General features: G+C 39.0%; 1 protein-coding gene across 3 annotated transcripts in view; it reads right to left on the reverse strand.

Moving 5' to 3' along the window:
• LOC122804867 (UDP-glucuronosyltransferase 1A1-like) overlaps positions 1-20783 on the reverse strand; it is an 879031-nt gene that overhangs the window by 280643 nt on the left and 577605 nt on the right. Inside the window, exon 1 of one of the 3 annotated variants that reach the window (XM_044075046.1) lies at positions 7342-8229. The exons of the other annotated variants lie outside the window; for them this stretch is intronic. Coding sequence (XP_043930981.1) covers positions 7342-8169 — 828 coding nt within the window. The 5' untranslated portion in view covers positions 8170-8229. Of the gene's footprint in view, positions 1-7341; positions 8230-20783 lie in introns of those variants that run through there. 3 annotated transcript variants of the gene reach the window in all.

The following is a 20783-nucleotide window of genomic DNA, read 5'->3' on the forward strand; positions in this document are numbered from 1 at the left end:
GGTATAATGGCTTTAAACTGTTGCTAGACAGTGCTGTGGCTCCATCCCACATCTTAATTTTAGTTTAAAACTTTTGAATTGGGTTTTTGAATTTCTGGTACCTTGCATCGTCTTCTTTATAGGTTATGGCAGCTCACCCAGATATTCTTGGTGAGAAAGTTTGCAGATATCTCTATAGGACATGTTTCCTTTATTTTGCTTAAGGAAAGGGGTAGAATGTGAGGACACTTAGCAAATGTAGTCATCTGGGAATAACTGTCCAGGCACTAGTATATCTATCTAGCTGGATATATGAGATTAGGGATGTTTGGTCTTAGTCTGTTTTTTTTTCCCAGAGGATATTTAGTATGTGTAGGGATAAACATTTGTTAGTTTGGTTGAGTATTGTGTACAGTTTGTATTTTAATTCCTTGTATGAAGTGTTTTCTTTGAGATGTTTAATTTGTCGGTTTGTTACGATACATGCAATCACTTTATCATGTTAGGGGTTTGCGCACTTGAAAATTCCTGTTTTACAAGTGTTGATGTTCTTAAATGGAATGAGGGCATAGGGAATTTTAAAACTGATATGGAAGGAGTGTGCTCACATGGAATGTAAAAGGCCTTAACAATCCAGCTAAGCAGAAAAGCCATAACACTTCAGGAGCATGTGTCATTAAAGGGGGAGGGGGATTGGCTGGAGGGATTTGCTTCTTTATTAATAGGAGAATGCCAAAATAGAGTAATATTACTCTTCTGAAAGTATGCTCCATATATGGCTGAGCGAATTAAAGTGTATATAGAAAGAGAACTAAAGGTAATATTTTAGTTTATATTTCCTTCCAAGTACACATCAATGACAATTTTGAAATATGAAGATGGATTTAGTTGCATTTTAGAAAGGAGTGATGCTGTATATGAAGGCGGAATGAAGTAAATGGTTTTACTGAAATTTTTGGATGCCCTAGGACTGTCAGAATCCCAGATTACTAAGATGTGTAGTAATTTTACACTAGAATTATAGGTTTTATAATATTAACAATATATATTCACCTGAGACAATCAAACCCAAATTGTTGTCTCAGCTTTGTCCCATCTCCTTTCTTCCTACTCTAGACAAGATCCTTGAAACAATTGTCCATACTCTATTACCCTAGTACGTTAAGAAATACCACCTCCTCTTACACACAAACAACATGTTTTCTGGCCAGGTCGAAACACCAGGACAGTGCTGTGGACACTCACAGATTATATCTTGGAAAATACTGCCAAATGCAATGTTAGAGTTACCCTAGTCATTGATTTCCCAAAACTTTTTGATCTTATTCATCAGAAAGTGCTCCTAAACACCCTGACAGGACTTGGAATGAGCTCTATCTCCTTACCATGATTCAAAAACTTCTTAGACAACAGATACTTGAAAGTTAAAAATTGGAAAATCCATTTCTGATACTGCACAGTTGCTCTAAGATGTCCCTCAAGGCCTCATCCCCCCCAACTCTTCTGAATCTTTATCAACAAATGGCCTTTTACCCTAACACCTTCCTCTCCTGCTTTAGACAGATGACACAATCATCTACAGGTCAAGCCATTTTCACTTATTTATCAACTTCAAACTCCAGTCAGACCTTCACCTACTTCAGCAATGGTTAATCCAATGCAACCTACTACTGTGCCACTTCAAAACCAAAACTATGCTATTTGGTACACTCCATAGACTGTCTAACCTTCCAAATACCCTTTGTGTTTCTGATATGAATAATTCCTTCATCAGAACCATGTCATCCTTCAAGTATCTAGGCAAATGGCCAGATCAGTCTCTTAATTTTATTCTCATACAGAAAAAAACATTCCAAAACTAACTCCCTTCTGTCCTAGGCCAGAAAATGTCTTCCATTTTCTCTCACCCCCAGCCAACACAGCTATTGGCAAAGGTATCCTCCTTTCCCAATTAGAGTATTGTCTTCCCATTGCCACCACCTCCTTCAAACAAAATCCCACCATTTTCAAACCATCCATAATTCCATTTGCCACATTATTACCAAATCTCCACCTTAAGAATATCATTACCTTACATTCAAGAAAGCAAAATGACTCCCCATTAAGAGAGCCAATTGTCTATGTACTAATTTCTTTGAGTTACTACATATAGAATCCATTGCCCCCTGTCTGCTAAAGTACATGAAGAAACTCTTCATACAGTCTATACCTTCATTTGCAAACTATACCTCCCCTTTCAGTCCTCTCTCCAATTTATCAAATATGCCTTATGGATAATTGTCCTCTGTCTGACAATCCTTCTTCCCACCATAAAGTGAATTTGTAAGTTCGTGAAGGACCTCAAAAAAAAAACACATCAACAGCAAGCAAAATGCTCCTGTTTTCAGAAAAGGTTGTACCACCTAAATCTCTCAACCCCGTGTATTCTTACAACTTCAAACCTCTCCTTCTCCTTCCCCATTCTAAAATCTTGCACAAATGTAAGTACTCTATAATTTAGCTGCATAGTTAACAACTTTACTATGTGCCATCCTAATCTCTTTTACGTCATAATCTCTTCTCTAGCCATTTGTCGACTAATGTCTTTTACATTGTTTATAACATCACTACTGTATATATTTGTTATAATTTGACTCCCTCTGTTCATAAATGTGATTTTTTTCACCCACGCTGTGCCTGTAAAATGTCCGTGTGTGATCAGTGCACTACCCCAGTTAAAAATAAATAAATAAAGTACAAGGGGGCCCCTCAGTTCACTACTACTACTACTCAAGACAATATAGACTAGGTCTAGAACAGATAAAAATGTATATGTCAACAGAGCATGTATACTTGAGGTTCCCTGTTGAAATGTTGACACTTAAAATGCTGAGTGCCAAAAATAAAAAAAAAAAAAGACCAAAAACTCAGATACAGGCAAATTTTGAAAATTACTCCTCTCCTTAAACCTTCTTTTTGTGGGGTGAGAAAGTCCCCACCACCACCAACATGGGGGAGGGGGCTTTCCCAAACTTATATATAACAACTTCAAGATCACCATACCTTAGAGAAAAGGGAATATTCTGAGAAATGGCATTTCGGACTTGGTATATACAAGTCTGATCTTTTGGCCATTCAGTCTTCATATTTCAGGAGTCACTCTAGTGGGTCCCAACATTTCAAATGGTTAACGTATAAAAGCTTCCTGCAGGAGATCAATACATACTCCATATTAATTTTTGATTATGTCCTTTAAAGTGCTGTGTATGTGCATTTTACCATGGACAGACATTGGTGTTTACCTGCACCATTATTGGTGGGGGGAGCCATTATTGAACAGAGTTATCCATTTTCTGACTGGTAATACTTGAAACAGGAAGTGAGACAAGAGGTGAAACTATACCACTACTTTATGGATCAAGAGTAAGGATACTTTGAGGGAACACAGGCTGCACTAGACATACTGAAATTAGCTTTCATGAAGTTGAAACTTTAGTTTTGGAGGAAGTAGGGGAAACAGAGATGAATTACTGTGCAGGAAATATATTTTTTGTGTGTGAGTTAATCTGTGATACTTTTTTGCAACTCATTTGAATGTCAGAGAGTTTTAGTGAAAAGATTAAGGCAGTAGAGATCAAAAGAGGATTACTGTTGGATGACAGACCACGCAGAGGGGATATTTTGAACAGGGACTTAGTAGTGTATTTTGAATAGGGATCTGATAGTAACACCAGAGATTTTTCAAGAAGATATACAAGGTATAGGGTGGAAACAAGTGGAGAGACTATGAGGAGAAAAACATTCCAGAACATTTGTTTAATGTTACACAGGAGCAGTTGACTGCTTTAATGCAACTGGTAAAAGAAGAAGAGATATTGGACGTAATGGATGGTGCAGGCTATTGGAAAACTTCCCTCAGTGATACACTACCTATAGAATTAAGGCAAACTAATACAGAAAAGCTAGCCCCAAATATGGTTAGGCTACTTAATGAGGTTATTGTAACTACAGAGGTTTCTTCATTGTGAAAGCAGGCAGTCACACCTTTAATACCGACAAAGACCACCTTCCTGATTAAGTATATCTATATTTAATCATTATTACAAATTATGTCTATAACATGCAGTTGATTAGCTAGGGATATGGTTAAACTGATTATGAATGGCCAATGTGGACTTGTAGGATGGGGTGGCAAATGTCTTCAAAATTTTAAAGACTGGTCTGGTTATGGGAGTGGCATGTGACATGAAGGATAAATAGGTCATAACCCAGATGCAAAAAAAGCATCAATGATACTATTTGACAAAGATTTTTCAAACCCGATTTTAACATGCATTTACATGCAGCTGTTTAAACATCAGAAGGACAGTGTTTGTGTGGGTATATTGCATGACTGTTTAGTGTAAGTGTTTGTATGTTTATCTGTGTATGTGGGATGGACACTGCAGCATATAATTCAATCATGTCCAGCAGATACTCCAGAAATATATTTAAATGTACAATGGTAAATTTTATATGGGGCAGATGTAGAGTTCTTATAGCTTTGGATAAAATGATAACAGCAGGATGGGGGGGGGGGGTCTGAATGCTGTAGATTAGATTACGGTATATTTCAAAAGGGGGACTATGCTGCTTATAGAAAAAAATGACCAGTGTTATGAATTATTATAAAGATGAATTTGACAGTGCTGTTTTGGACATTTGCTGGATGGAGGGAATCTCCTTGTATCTGGGAGCAGGGACTTGGGATATTATAGGGCATTTGTCAGCATCAGAAATTAAGCTGTGTGTTAATTTTATATCAATTTTATGTTACCTATTGAACATAACAGAATAGATCTTCTGGATGAAGATGTGTTGAAAACATGAAAAGAAAGAAGTACTAAGGTAATTTGTTGGCAGCAATTACATATTGATAATAAATGAGGTCCCCAGTCAGAGGTGAAGCATGGATTACTCATTGTTCTGTGATGAGACTTTGAATGAAAAGCAGGGACTGCAAGATGTCAGGAGTCTTAATGAGTTGCTGAGTGGTTCCCAACAGCGTTGAGATCAAGAAATGTGTAAGCAAAAGGCGAGTACAAATGATGAAAGGGCTAATTAATAGAGCATAGAAAGCGTTAAGGGAACTCAAATGTAACGTAGTACATAAAATTAGTCAAGGATGCAATCACGAAGAAAGAACTGAATGAGGCCAGTTGTAAATAGATTTGTCATCTATTGCGGTATTCTCCCAAATCTAGAGAGTTTGGAATTTAACTAGAAGTGTTTACATAAGTACTTTTTATAGCCTCTAGTAAGATGATGCTCACCCAGGCATATCCAACATACTGAAGATATGCCTTGAGAGGCGTATGGTACATAGGAACATGCCATTAGTATTTCTAGGCTTGTATACTCTTAAAAAAGGACTGCAAAGGGAACTGGAAGGTGTGTTGGGGGAAACAGCAATGCTTACTAAGGCAAGTATGTTATTGTGTTACAATAAATGTTTAGATATTATGAAAGAAAAACAGGAGTTTGTGTTTGTTAATGATAGTGGTCAAAAAAGCTGTAACTAAGTGGAAATTTGTTGTTGGTTCAGCGGTAGAGGATGTGACAGTAAATGTAAATGAGCAGAAAACAGAAAGTGCAACTGCTAAGATATGCTCATTGGCTAAACATGTGTCTTGATGGCTACCACAGACCAAGGCATATGTATAAAGATACTTTCCAGATTAGTATTGAAATATGAAAAATTGTCTGGTTGTTGTTTTATTTTTGAGGTCTTTTTATAGGTTTACTTTGTTTTCAGACTTGTACCTTATTTATGGTTCTGCACTTATATTTAGGCTGTTGGACTGGAGTTTTGAAATAATGAATAGAAATGTAGTGCACTGCAAATGTATTTCACCTTCTCACACTGGGTAGTATTCACAGAGAGGTTCTCATGTACAGGATGCAAAGTGGTGCAGCAGTAGCGTTGGTACCTCACAGCAAGGGGATTCCCGGTTTGATTCTCGGCTGGGGTGCTTTCTGTGCAAAGTCTGCATGCCTTACCTGTGTTTGTATGAGTTTACTCCAGGTGCTCTGGTTTCCTCTCACATTACAAAGACATGCATCTAGAGCATTTCTCTGCAGGCCTCTGCTGAAAATTGGCTTTGTTCCAAGTCTGACTTTCCCAGTAAACAAATGCTAAATAAATAAAAAATAATAAAATATGAGAGTCTGCCATTTGTTCATGGAAGACAGGTTACAGATGCAGATTAGCTTATATAAGCTAACACAGGCAAGCATGCCTTCTTGATGTTTTTTACTAATGTATTGATTTCTTGTTTGCCTGTAGGCTTTGGATTCTATTTGTCCTCACTGGACTAGCCCGACAGCAATAGCAATGCATAGTTTGTCCTAGGGATGGAAAAGCTTGCCAACAGCTGTTCAAACTATCCTCCACAGGTGACTGTCTAGATTAGGGTCATAGTGGGTCAGCAGGTAGCACAGTTGAAGCCAGAAGGGTGTGGGTTATATTTCTATACCAGGTAGACTGTTTTCAGTGCAGCATTAGGGAATACTGCACTCCCGAGTGTGCTGTCCTTTGGATGAAATATTAAATCAAGGAACCATCTGCTTGAGCGGTGATAGCTCAGGTGGATGTAAGACATCCTATGGTACCTATTGAAAAAAGTAGGGTAGGGTAAGTTCCTCAATGTCCTGGCCATATTTCCCCTAGTAGTATAAACATCATCACATATCTCCAATGAAGAGAGACCACTAGCCTAGTGGGACTAGCCTGGTCAACAAAGAATAAATAAATAAAATAAGGTGAACCTAGTCAGTCACTGTCAGCATAGCCATAAGCAAACCTTAGCCAATATTCTACAGATGGTTGTCTGTATAGCAGCACCTGCAGCTGACTCTGATCAATAAGGAACAATAGGGGACACCTGAGTAGAAGACATCTGATGCTCTGTAGTCAGTGGGGCAAATATAACAGAGAAAGTGATCTATAAGTGCATCTTACTGAAAGCTAAGCTCTAAAACTGTAAATCACCCCATTAACAAAAATAATTCTTCTTTATTTTTACACACATGCTTTATTTATAACAAATTCTTACTTAATTCTTGTTCTGAATTACATTCCTATCAAGCTTTACTTTCTTCCTAGCTTTTCCAATAACATGACCATTTTTCAGTGCCTCATAGAATATTGTGAATGAGAATGAGATGAATACTGAGAATGGAGTGGTTATTTCAGTCACAGGATGGGGTTGCTGAGTTAAAAAAGACAAAAGTGAAGATAGTTATAATGACAAAAGCTACATACTGCTGTTTCAGAGGGAAACGTCAGTGAGCTGAAGTACTAGGAAAGGAAAGTCAAATTCATAATTAGATCAAAATACATACCAGTGATAACCGCTTGTGCTGTTTGCAGTTAATGCCACCAATAAATACCATGTTTGGCATCAAAGGTCTTGGATATTCAAAAACAAAGTCATATCTCATTAGCCATATAGATGTGTGGCTCACTACCTCCTGCAGTGAAATATCTTTTTCAAGCACCCTCTTGGCCAAATCTTCAAATGATGAATACAGAACCTTGCAAGCCAAGGGTTCTGTGAAAGCAGCAAGGAAGTTTATAATTCGTTGGAAAAATGTCATGTGATCTGTGAAAACTGTCAGTATCCTGGGGACATAAGATGGTGTGCTGGGACACTGTGTGGCCTGATACTCCAAGCCACAGGGAATTCCTCTCATGAACTGTACAGAAGGGAGGGACATATAATATGCAAGTATGGAGCCACAAGGATTAAACAGATCAGTTAAAAGGATATCAAATTTCTCTTTTTTCAGAGACTCCAGCAGTTCTTTGTTAAGCATTATACCTTCACATGTGGCATAAAGAAGATTTATCAACTCCTTAAGGTATATAGTCATTCTTCCCAGTTTTAGCAGTAAAGGTGCTTGTTCATGTTGTTCTTCTATCCAGCTGGAAAGATATTTTATGATATTTTCTTTAACAAAAGGTACTGGTATATACTGCAAGTGATAGTTGCTTGAGGCTTCAAATACCAAATTTGAGTGTGGAACAAGTGCAGTGATGTTGTGTCCTCTGTGTGCTATTTCCTCTACCACAATCTTCATGCTCAACCAGTGACTTCCATCCATGGGTACCACCAAAATCTTTTTGCCCTCAGTAAGGCAGAAGATCAGCAGGCAAATTAGAAGCTGCATTTTTGTTTCAGGTGAAGTGAAAGGCAGTTGTACAAACCACAGTGTCACAATGCTGTAATGTTTCTTCAAACTGTACAAGTAGTGCCAGAGTATGTCAGAGCACATCCCCCATCTGGTTAATTATTCCAAAGGAAACAAATACTAAACAGAGGGAAGTAATGGCAGACTGACTTGGCACAACTTTTAATCATAGGTTTATCTTTGTACTTACTGCTGCAAAAGTCTTTCATTTCAAAATAATTACTTTCTAATTGAAAATGCTAGCTTGCCAGAGAGCAGCACCCATTTCTTTTTTTTTTTTTAGTAAAACAGGACTATTGTTTTTATACATATCTTCTGCAATACTTTTTGAGTACGCAAAACTTTTTTTCCTCTGGGATTCAGGAAGCTCTTCTTACTCCCTCTCCATTCCAACAAAAGCTCTACTTTATTCATTAGAACACACTGTGTATACAACGTGAATTATAAGATGCTATGAATACACTATAAAGAGAAATTATCAGATATCTTAACACAATGCTTTGATTCTCTAGCAATATTGTGGTAGGTCATGTGACCCAATTATTACCCAGAATCACATTCTTAAAGAGTGCTGTTTTGAGCATGCTCCAGCTCACAACACTCAGGCTTCCCATGGGGAGGGAGAAAGGATATGGGTATTAATAAGAAATCCTTATAACTTCCTGGTGAAGTGTGCTTCTTCATTCAGATTCTTCTGCCCTCAAACCATGTCATTACTTGAGAGAATGGATTTTATTCACTCACAGAAATTATGTAATCACAGTCAGACTTGAAAACTTCAGATGCATTGATAGAATTGTAACACATTTTTTTCTGTGATTTGTTTTTCAAGGATTATATTTATTTTATTTATTTATTGGCATTTGTTAATGTTGTTGTATGTCCGACTGGGCCAAAGGCCCCTTTTCAGCGGAGGCCTGAGGAGAAAAGCTCCAAGAGTATAAGAAACAAAAACAATAAATAACAAGGTCAATTATTACATATCAAGCAAAATAATATAATACTAAAAGTAATTTACAATTATTACAGATGAACAAAAGTTATATGAAATTTGAACATACATGGTACAGATACAGTAAAATTAAAATCAGTTCAAAAGAAGGAAAACATAAAAAGAATGTATAATATGTAAGAAGATAACAGCATATGAACAGCGGCAAATAAGAGAAACATAAAAGTTGAAAATATAGAAACGTGTATAGGAGGAAAAAAGCCAGAGTAAGAACAGCAGCAAAATAAGAGAGAAACAAAAAACTTGGAAGTATAGAAACATATAGTAGATAGGAGGAAAAAAGGTAGGTAGGAAGTGAGTGGTAAAAGACCCCGGGTAGGAAGCCTGTTAGGAAGAAACAAAGTAATAGTAGCTGTAAGGACAACAGACTCAATAGACAGATGTCATGCAGGATCATTCATTGCAAGACCAAGACTAAGAATCATGGAAGCAGTCTTTCAGAGCTATTTTAAAGATGCTAGGGTTAGTAATAGACCTTACATTTGCTGGTAATTTATTCCAAGCCTTTGCTATAGTATGGCTAATAGCGGTTCCTTTCTTTTGAATTGTTTGACTTCTTTCCTTTGCGTTGTTTTTGCCTTATTGGTTCTTTCAGCCCTTTCTACAATTTTACTCTGTAATACAATTTTTGCCTTGCTGAAAGTGAAAACACTAAAATCATGCTTCTCTGCTGTCCCTGATGTTGCAGAACACCCTTTATTCTGCCTCATATTTTTGCACTTTCCCTCAACGTTTCTTTTGATTTTCTGGTAAAACAGTCAGTAATGGTAGCTATCAATGTTTCATACCTCTCTTTATTCAGATAGTATATGTTGATACAAAGCCTGTTAACTATGAACTTAAGTGAATTAAAAAATATTTCAAAACTGGCTCTGATTTTAGTGCTTGACTGAATTATTGCAAGTATTACTAGTAAGATGAGTGGGTAGCACAGTGGCATAGCAGATAGTGTTGATATCTCACAGCAAGAGGTTCCCTGGTTTGATTCTCAACTTGGGTGCTTTCTGTGCAGAGTCTGTGGGTCTGTGTGGGTTTCCTCTGAGTGCTCTGCTTTCCTCCCACATTCTAAAGACATGCAGTAGGTGGATTGAACACTCTAAAGTGGCCACTGATGAGAGTGTGGTGTGGAAGAACTACTGATGCAGGGCTAGCCACCTGGTGGTGAAAACCTTGGCTGTAGATCATTGTCACTGTTGAAGTGACATCCCCGGCCCCATGTGCAAAAATGGAAAAAAGGGGTTGTGGATGGATGGATTACTGGTAAAGATGACTGCATTACACTTGGTTTAACTGGCATGATGGCTGCATTGTACTATTCAATAATGACTGCACCTTACAGTAGGTATTACTGGTAAAAGACTGCTGCATTACAGCAGATAATATTTGTATGATGAGTTGATTACAGCAGGTATTATTTGTAAGATGTACAGGGGTTATGGATGGATGGATTACTGCTAAAACTACTACATTTGCATGATGAGGGCTACTAATACAATAGTGCATTACAGTAGAGACTACTGGCACTATGACTGCATTACAGCAGATACTACAAGTAAGGTAATTGCAATACAGCATGTATTGCTTATAGGATGGCTGCATTACAGACAGTTTCATAGGTATGATGACTGCATTATAGCAGATATTGCTGACAAAATGACAGCATTACAGTGCAGACTACTGGTAAGATGTCTGAAATACAGTGGGGACTACTGGTACAATGAATGTAAGACAACAGAAGCTACTAGAAAGCTGAATGTGTTATGGTCTCTATTAAATTGACAAATGTTTCAAAGTTCGAATGTCATATGGTCAACATCATATGATCGAACTTTGAAAAGTTCAAAGGTGAAAGGCAACGTCTCCATATGCACAGAATGGGAAAATTTCCCTTTTCTGTACTAAAGTGCGGTCTCAGAGTTGGTATATTTAAGTAGGGCGGGTGTGGGGGGTGCAGGAGGGCTTGCCTCCCTGCTCAGAGAGTTAAGGTAAGTTTTTTTTTTTTTGCTTTTTTATTATATATTTAAGGTTTCAAGTTTCACTCATATGTTGTCGAACATATGAGGTTCGAAATTTTGAAGCTTTGAATATATAATATAGACCCATGTGTTACACCAGGTACTACTGGTGGGATGACTACATTACAGCAGGTATTACAGTTACAATGACTATAATAAATTCAAAGCTATCAGTATGATAATTGTAATACAACATGTATTACTGGCAAAATGGTTGCTTTACAGCAAATACTGTTGGTCAAATGGCTGTATTACAGCACAGCCAACTGGTAAAATGAATGCATAGCAGGTATTACTGGAATGATGGCTGCATTATAGGTTCATAGGTTCATAGGTAGGTACTAGGCTATTGGCCCAAAGGCCTACGTAAGCCTAGCCAACAAGGTTCCCTGGCTTACGCCACCCAAGAAAGTTATTTTCCTGTGCCACTGTCGAGCAGAGACACAGAAGTTATCCCCGGGGTGTATTTCCTATTTCCCATCTACTCATCAAGATTTTTCTTGAAGAGTGCTAATGAAGAACTTTGCTTGACATAGATGGGTAGCCTGTTCCAGAGTATGGGAAGTCTCTGGGACAGGAATCTATCCCTCAAGTATGTCCTGTTTATTGTGGTGACAAAGTTTAGGTCCCTAGAGCATGTAGCTCGGAGGGATTGGGATTTCTTTAGGTATAGCATGTCCAACAGCTCTGGGTTTGACATAGCTTTATATGTTAGGCAGAGATCACCTCGGAGTAGGTGATATGCTACAGAGTAAAGCTGGAGTTTTTTGAGGTGGTCAGTGTAGGGCATTTGCTTGACACCAGTAATCCTCTTTGTGAGGTACTTCTGTGGCCTTTCCAGCTGTTGCAGATGTCTTGTGAGGTACATTCCAAAAGGGGCATTGTACTCTATAATGGGTCTAATGAGTGTCGAGTAGAGGGGAACAATGACCTCTTTTTTCCTGGATGAGAACCCTTTTATGATGAAGTGTGCCATATAGAAGGACTTCCTGACTACTGTGGCAATGTGACTATCAAAGGAGAGACTACTGTCCACCTGGGTCCCAAGGTCTCTTATCACACATTCAGTGTTAAGTAGATTGCTGCCTGTGTGGTAGTTCATGGGTACAGAGTTTTTACCAAAGGGGATGACACTGCACTTTTTGGCATTGAGCTTGAGGCCATGGCTCTGACACCAGGCATCTGTCTCAGCGAGGCCCTTCTGTAGGATGTCCACATCATTTGGGGACTTGACTATGGCTCCTAGTTTGCTGTCATCTGTGAACTTCATTAGCCAGATGCCTTCTGTGTTAGCCTGTACTTCAGAGAAGTAGATGCCAAACAGGAGAGGTCCCAGGACAGAACCCTGTGGTACTCCACTTGTCACTGCGTTGAGGTCAGATTTGGAGTCTGCAACTTTTACAGTGTGGGTTCTGTCAGTGAGCCAGTTGGCAACCCATCTTGTGATGGTAGGGATTTATACCTAGTTTAGTGAGTTTAGCTATAATTCCAGAATGTGGGGATGGTGTTGAAAGTCTTGGTGAGGTCAAGATAGGCTGTGTGTACCACCTTACCCTCATCTACGGCTTTGGTGACTGCCTCAAAGAAGTCGATCAGGTTCAGGAGGCATGATCTGTCTTTCACAACCCCAAACTGGATGGGATCCAGAGTTTGGAGGTTACCAATGTCTTTGTTTATGAGTTTCATGATGATACGTTCCATGGCCTTGCAGACCAGGCTCATCAGGCTAATAGGTCGATATTTCCCTGGTTCAGTGGTGGCTCCCCCTTTGTGGAGTGGAATAACTGTTGCTGTGCACCATTCAGTGGGCACAAAGCCTGATGCAAGGCTATTATTGAACATGGTGCTTAAGTGGGGAGCCAGTTCATTCTGAAGTTCGTGTAAAACGCAGCCTGGGATGTTGTCCGGTCCCATGGATGCTGTGTTTTTGGCTTTAAAGAGTGCAGCTTTTACCTGCATAGTTGTGATTACAGGGACTCTGCATTCCTGTATAGATATGGGCCCTTTAGGGGGTGAGGAGGGGTAAAGTTACCACTGAACCTATCTGTCAGGATGTTGGCAATATCAGTTGGTTCTGTAATTTTCATGCCTTTGTGCTGTAACTCAGAGCAGATCTGGGTGTTGCCATCGAGATTCTTGACATAGCTATAGAATGCTTTGTGGTTGTACTTAGAATTAGTGGTGATTTTGTTTTCTTAGCTAGCTTTGGAGGATCTTATAAGGGATCTCAGCTTCTTACTGAGGCTGACCAGGGAGCTCCTCCACTCATGGGATTTTACTCTCTTTTGCATCAGTTTCTTCCTTCTGTTGTACAGTTTATTTATGGCAGGGGACCACCAGATTGGCTTCCATATTTTTGGAGGGTAGCGTCTTGGTTCTGTTTGGGATAGCACGATCCATGCACTCATGTAAGTGCTTATAGAGTGCATCTGTGTAGGATTCAGCAATTGTAATTGTATTGTCCATCTGCATGGGTGCCATGAAGTTCACCACTTCTGTCTTAAGAAGCATGAAGTTGGCTTTGGAGAAATTTTTTACTGTGGTTTCCTTAATGGGGGGTGGGAGTGGGATGTGGATAACAAGGGTGATTAGCTTATGGTCGGATCGGACCAACGAGGAGTTGACTTGAGGTGTGGAACACCGGTCACTCATGTTGGTAATGACTAGATCTAGGATATTGTTGCCCCTGGTGGGGGTGTGGATAAGTTGATCCAGGGCATTAGAGTTTATGAGTTCCAGAAAGCGTTGAGCTAAGGAGTTGGTACACGAGTAGTTTTCCCAGTTAATGGTGGGGTAGTTGAAGTCGCCCATTATTTGGGTATTTGGTTGAACCCTAATATTTTCCAGTACATCAAGAAAAGAGGAGTGAGAATCCTGGGGCATGGTGGGGATCTGTAGCAAGCTACAATTTGGATTGCAGTTTTGCCCAGAGTTAGTTGCACTTGGATAACCTCGGATGCATTATGCTGAGCAACTAGCCTGGAGGTGTGGATAGCCTTAATGAATATGGGCACAACTCCACCTTTGGTGTTTTGGTCCAGGTTACATGGCTGAAAAGTGTGGTATGAGTTATAACCTGGCAGTGCAGGGATGCTCTCTAGAACCTTGAACCAGGTCTTAGTCACTGCACAGATATCGATGTTCTCCATTTTAAGGAGTGCCTCGAGTGAGTGCATTTTGAGATTCAGACTTCTAGCATTGAGTAGCATTACCCTCAGTTTTTGCTTGCCTGTTCCTGTTACGGTGAATTTGGTATTTGAACCTTGCCTAAAAAAGGCAGTAGAGGGGCAGCAAGAGCCTTTGCCAGTATCTGGAATCCCATGGGCGACAGGTGCAGGTCATCTGTGGCAAAGCATCGTTGTCTGTCAACCATGTCATCCCAAGCAGACAGATACTGGATTCCCTTAGAATGACACCAGAAGCTTAGCCAATTGTTGAAGTCAATCATTTTGCCCTTGTACTGCGGTATCATTCGGGGTGATGGCAGGATGCTACTCAGGGCTAGGGTCATAGCTGCCTGGGCTACAAGATCAGAGAGCTCTTCCATGTCTCTTTTCATGTAGTCCAGGGAGGTACATCTCAGGTCATTCACACCAATATGGACAATGACAGAGTCATATTTGTACTTGTTGTGGAGTGACCTGAGTGCATGGGTTATGTGGTGGATCATGGCACTCGACAGGCAACTGACAGTAACCTTCTCCTTGTTTAGCCTGGTGAGTGGGACATCAGTGTGCCTGACTATAGAGTCACCTATGACTAGTGTGTTGCGTATGTTGTTTTGCCTTACTGGCTGTGGCTGAGTGGCACACTGAGTCTGTGGGCTATGTGTCATTTGGGTTGTGTTGGGGGATGGAGGTTGCTTGCGTTTCTGCTTTGGAAGTCTCTGTTGCTTAGACAGATTATTATTGAGAGCCTCCGCGAATGTTTTTGTGTTACTATGTGTGGATTTTGGTTGTGTAGATTTAGTGAGACATTTACAACAGTTATTACTGATATAATGCCTGGATTGCATTAGAGACCACTGGAATGATGTCTGTATTACAGCACTGGAATGATGTCTGTATCACATAAGAGACCACTGGAATGATGTCTGTATTACAGCAGAGACCACTGGAATGATGTCTGTATCACATAAGAGACCACTGGAATGATGTCTGTATTACAGCAGAGACCACTGGAATGATGTCTGTACCACATAAGAGATCACTGGAATGATGTCTGTATTACAGCAGGGACTACTGAAATGGTACTGTACTGTTCTTAGGTTGTTGTTTTAACAGTATTTTGCAAAAGCTGTGATTTGTAAACATATCTCAGGGTTAGTGAACTTATTTCCAATTATTCTTGATACTGCAGGAATCCTTACTTCTGTTCTGATTCTGTCTCCATTTTATTTTTCCTACCTACCAACCCAACTGTTGTTGTATTCTTAAAACTTGTTGGCTTTTGAGCTGCCCACCACTACTATAAATTTGATATTGGACACTCGTCCCAGTCCCATCATATCAGCTCATTCTACTGAGTACAGTGAGATTATTTGGGAAGGCCCACTCCCAAGGGAGCCCGCAGGATTTTTTGCAGGGGGGTGCAAACCCAGAGCCCCACCCACATATCTCACCCCGCCCCCTGCCAACACAGCCCCGCCCAAGTCCACCCACCCCAAGCCCCGCCCACACAGCCATTCCAGTGTCCCATTACTTTGCTATTTCTCCCCATTTACTGTAGACACTGTTCAAATCTGTGTGCATACTGTGTTATGCTTTAGTTCTACAATGATTACAGGCAGTTGGATTTAATTTACAACTTTTATTTCAAACATTATAGCCCAAACACTGAGACATTTACTAAACCTAAACAAAGCAATAGTCTTACAATGAAAACAGACTTGGCATTAAAGCTTCTGTACTTTTGAAACTCACATTCAATGAAACGGCATTGAAACCCACATTCAAATAAAATGCATCTGGCCAGTGGCAGGTTATTTACCTTTGAACTGTTTAAGCAATAGGCTCCTTGCACACCGTTAGGGCCATGCAAAAGTTACTTGATTTACCTGATTGTATTAATTATAATATATAATTGAATTATATCCCTTGTATTATACAGCAGCACTTGTTTGAGTGACTCTGTTGAAGTAAAAGTAATCTGAATAATTCCACATTAAAGATATCTGAAACTAATGAAGATGTTGTTGCTAGAAAACTGTATATTTCAGTGTTTCATCTAGAAATTCAGTGCCTGCAAAGAATAAATTGCCTATGTTAAATTAAAAATGGTAAGCTGGTATATTGCAATAGAAAATGGATGACAAGCTGAAAACAGGTTCATAGTTATTAGGCATCTCATCCAAAGGAGGACATCCTGAGGACTGCAGCATACAAATGTATATGCTGTAGGAATAGAACCTCAAGCCTTTACATTAAGATGCAAGTATTCTACTTGTGGTGCTACTAACATAGCTTTAAAACTTTATACCACAATAGAGATACCATTTGCTAAACAAAACAGTTGCACATTGTAAATAGACTTGGCATGAGCAGCAGTGAACTTCGCTCCTTAAAACTCACAGTTCCTTGAAAATGCACTTGAAAATTCCACCTGCTAACTCTAACTTGGGCATTTCACTTTCTCTCTTACAAAGATACCACACCCCTCAAGGCCTCACCCTTAGTGCAAGAAATCTTGACAAAGCCTAAAATAAATAGGGACAGATTATAAATATGGCTCTCAGAAACTTAGAAAATTGCAAGAGTAACAGGATTTGTGTTAGTATGCATTTTTCTAAATGACATGACATCTAAAACTGAAATCTCATTATTTAGCAACTTCAAAGAGGAATATGGGGCAAAAATCTGGACAGCTGAGGGTATGCTACCTCCCTCTTATACACACACCAAATAATTCTGGTCAGACTTGAATTAGTTCTGGGAAGGTTGCACTGAACGGCACCGTGCTTGATCTGAAGTGGGTGAAATCCTGGTAGCTAGTGATTGCAGCTCAGCAATGTGGAGCATTAAAGCATTTTTAGCAGAGCATTGTTTCATCACTACCTATTGTGTTTGCACATAAGCTGTAGTTATTTCAAACATTTGCCTTTTTTTTATTACTACAGAGTACATTTACTCACCAGAGCTATTGTGTTTTGACTTCAGTGTGGAGCTAGTTGTTGCAGGGCTTGGCTTTTAAGTAAGGTAGCAATGCTTATTTACCATATACCATTAAAGCCACCCAGCTACAAGTGTACTAACACACAGACACTGCTATAAGACACTGGTCTCCAACAAATGTAATGAGCTTCTGAAAACGCTGTAATCCTGTCCTTTTATTTCAAATACTGTCATATGCATTTCAACACCCAAGGCTTATACATTATCTAGCTATGTAAATATTCTCTGCATGGCAACAACGAAAAGGCTTTCAATGCTGGCAATTCTTCAACAATATGCTTACTAAAGCTTACTTGCATCTTACAATGTCCGACAAGCATACTTGCATCTTACAATCTCCGACAAGCTTACCTGATGTTCATTAAACCATGGCTACTTAAACAGAGCAACAGGACACTGATAGCATGCAGTTCCTGAATAATAAGCATAAATCAACAGTATAAAAATCGGATAGAAAACCAGAACATTTTGCAAAATCAAGGACAGATGAAAAGCCACAGTCGGATCTACCTTGGATGGGGAATACTCTGCACACTTACTGCATAACTGCTTCTTGCCTTCCTTGGACACATCCCGAGCCACTACAATGGGGCTGGGGTGCAATAAGTATGTCATAATTTGAAATGTCTCTGGCTGACTGTGATGACTCTGACACTCCTCTCAACTTCAGAGCAAGAAATCTGGACAAAGCCATACATAAACTAGAAGTGGGACACAGGCCCAAAAATAAGGCCAATTTTTAAATATTGCTCTTATTAACTTAATAGAACAGGTAGATCTTGCATTAGTACAAATTTTCTGAAGGGTATAAAATCTGAAACTCAAATGTTATTATTTTCTAACTTCAATCTTTAATGACTTGCCACTAATTTGCCAGAAACCACAATTTTATGAAAAACAGACCAAAATGTGACGAAATACCTGTCAAAAAGGGACACCTTTTCAATATTAACAGTTAACTTGAAGCAGCTAACAAAATAAGAGCATCCACATGCATTTCTGAAATAAAGGTAATCTATAACTGATCATTACAGTTATAATTGTAAACCCTCCATATTTTCTTCCAAAATTGCCATTTTGGAGGAGGGATTATTAGGAGAGCAACATTTTGAGCCAGAATTTGGGACAATTGAGATGTTTGGATATTCCCAATCTACAAAGTGATTTGCATGTACCTCTCAACCTCTTAATGCAGGAAATCTGAACAAAACCAAATATATTGGGGAACATACAAACACTACTAAAATTGATCTTGTATAAACTTAGACAGTCTTGCATTAGCATGCATTTTTCTGAAGGTTATGACATCTGAAACTCAGTGTCTGTCATTTAATGGCTTCATTCCTAAATGATTTGCTAGAAAACCACAAATTTTATGAGGAACAAACCAAAATAAGCAGCAAATATCTATTAATTCTGCAAAGATATGGACAACTGAGAGGTATAGTTCAACCGGGCTGTCCGAGTTTGATACCCCTCACAAAATCATGGTCAAATGGAGCCTCCCCTGCAGCCATTCCAATGTCCCATTCCTTGGTTATTTTGCCCCATTTACCATAAACACTAATGTGCATACTGCTTTACTTCTGATGATTTAGGATTTCATTTGAAAGTTTTATTTTGCATTTTACAGAACAAACCCTAATACATATCTGTTAAAGCAATGCAGTCTCAATGAAAATAGACTAACATTAAAACTTCTCTGCCCTTGAAACTCACATGCATTAAAACAGCACTGAAACCCACTTTCAGAGAGAATACATTTTGCCAATTGCAAATATTAACTCTGGGCTGTCTTCAAAATCATAGGACCCTCGAACATAACATACACATGCTCTTTGATACACCTTCCTGACTATTACATTATATTCCTTGTACAATACAGTAAGGTTGTTAAAGGGCATTTTAAATTTATTGTTTTGAAAATTTTTCCAGTAAACAAAGAAACAAAATGCATCCACCAATGACAAAATTGCCTAATTCAGAACATTTCCATCATAAAAAGTCTACTCAAGTCCACCAGTATCAGTAAAATATATACAATCTCTGTAGTAAAATCCACATTGAAGAAATTTGTAACTAATAGAGGTTGCTGCTAGCAAACACTTTATATGTCATTGTTTAATCTACAAATAAAGTGCCTGTTACCCTTGAAGAATAAATTGCCTTTGTTGCATGCACTAAAAAATGAAAAGCTAGTAATACCGCAATAGAGAATGGATAGCAAACTGTTAACAGGTTCATAGTTACTAGGTATCTTTGTCAAAAGGACTGCAGCATCCACCCCTTTACAACACAATACAACATCAGCAATGCATTTACCTACTGTGGGAGTAGAACCCACAGCCTTCAGCATCTAAAGCAAGTACACTATCTGTTGTGCTATTAACAATGCAAGCAGACTAAACATAAGCAGCACTAAACTTTGCTCCGCTGCAGCTCACAGCTCCTTGTAAAATCTACTCGACACTCAGCTGTATCTCTGAACTTTGCAGCACAAGAAATCTGGAAAAAGCCAAATTTATTGGGGCAAAAGGCCAACAACCATTGCTTGTATAATGTATGAAAGTTGCTAGAATAAAATGCTGCTACCACCATACATTTCACTGCCTTGAACCCAGGGGACCCTGCAAAACAGACAAAGCGACATACCACTACGCCAAATCAGCTGTTTTGTGAAAGAGGAAGACTGAAACTTTACCATTTAGTGAATTCAGTTCTCACCATAGCACAGCTGTCAACCTTAGCACAAAAGACCTGAACAAAGCCAATAATGGGTGACTACAACCACCAAACATTCAGTGAATTCAGTTCTCACCATAGCTCTCAACCTCTTAGCAAATAACACCCGGACAAAGCCAGTAATGAGAGAATATAGCCCCCAAACATTTTCAGTGAAATCAGTTCTTACCATAGCTCTCAACATTAGCAAAAAAACTGGATGAAGCCAATAAATACCTGGATGAGGCCAATAAATACCTGAACAAAGCCAATACTGGGTTAATACAGCCCCCAAACATATTCAGTGAATTCAATCCTTACCATAACTCTCAACCCTAGCACAAAACCTGGATGACGCCAATAATGGGGGGAATACAGTCCCAAACACAGGGATACATTTCAAATATTCATCTTGTCCACTTAGAAAATTGCTAGAATAAAAGCTTGCTTTTGTTACCATACACTTTTTGAAGAATATGAAGTCCGATATTGAAATGTGCCCATTTTTAACATTTATTAACCAAGAAAATCTGACTTTGAAAGCAAATTTTTTAGCAGAGGCCCAGGGAGAAACACTCCAGACAGCCAAGAATAAAACCAGATAACATTTAGCTGTCAGGCAACAAGGACACAAATGCAGAAACCACAGATTTTATGAGGAACAGAAAAGTATGA

This window comes from Protopterus annectens, chromosome 6.part0 (genome assembly GCF_019279795.1).
Source record: "Protopterus annectens isolate FY-2018-M chromosome 6.part0, PAN1.0, whole genome shotgun sequence".
In the NCBI taxonomy this organism is placed as follows: Eukaryota; Metazoa; Chordata; order Ceratodontiformes; family Protopteridae; genus Protopterus; species Protopterus annectens.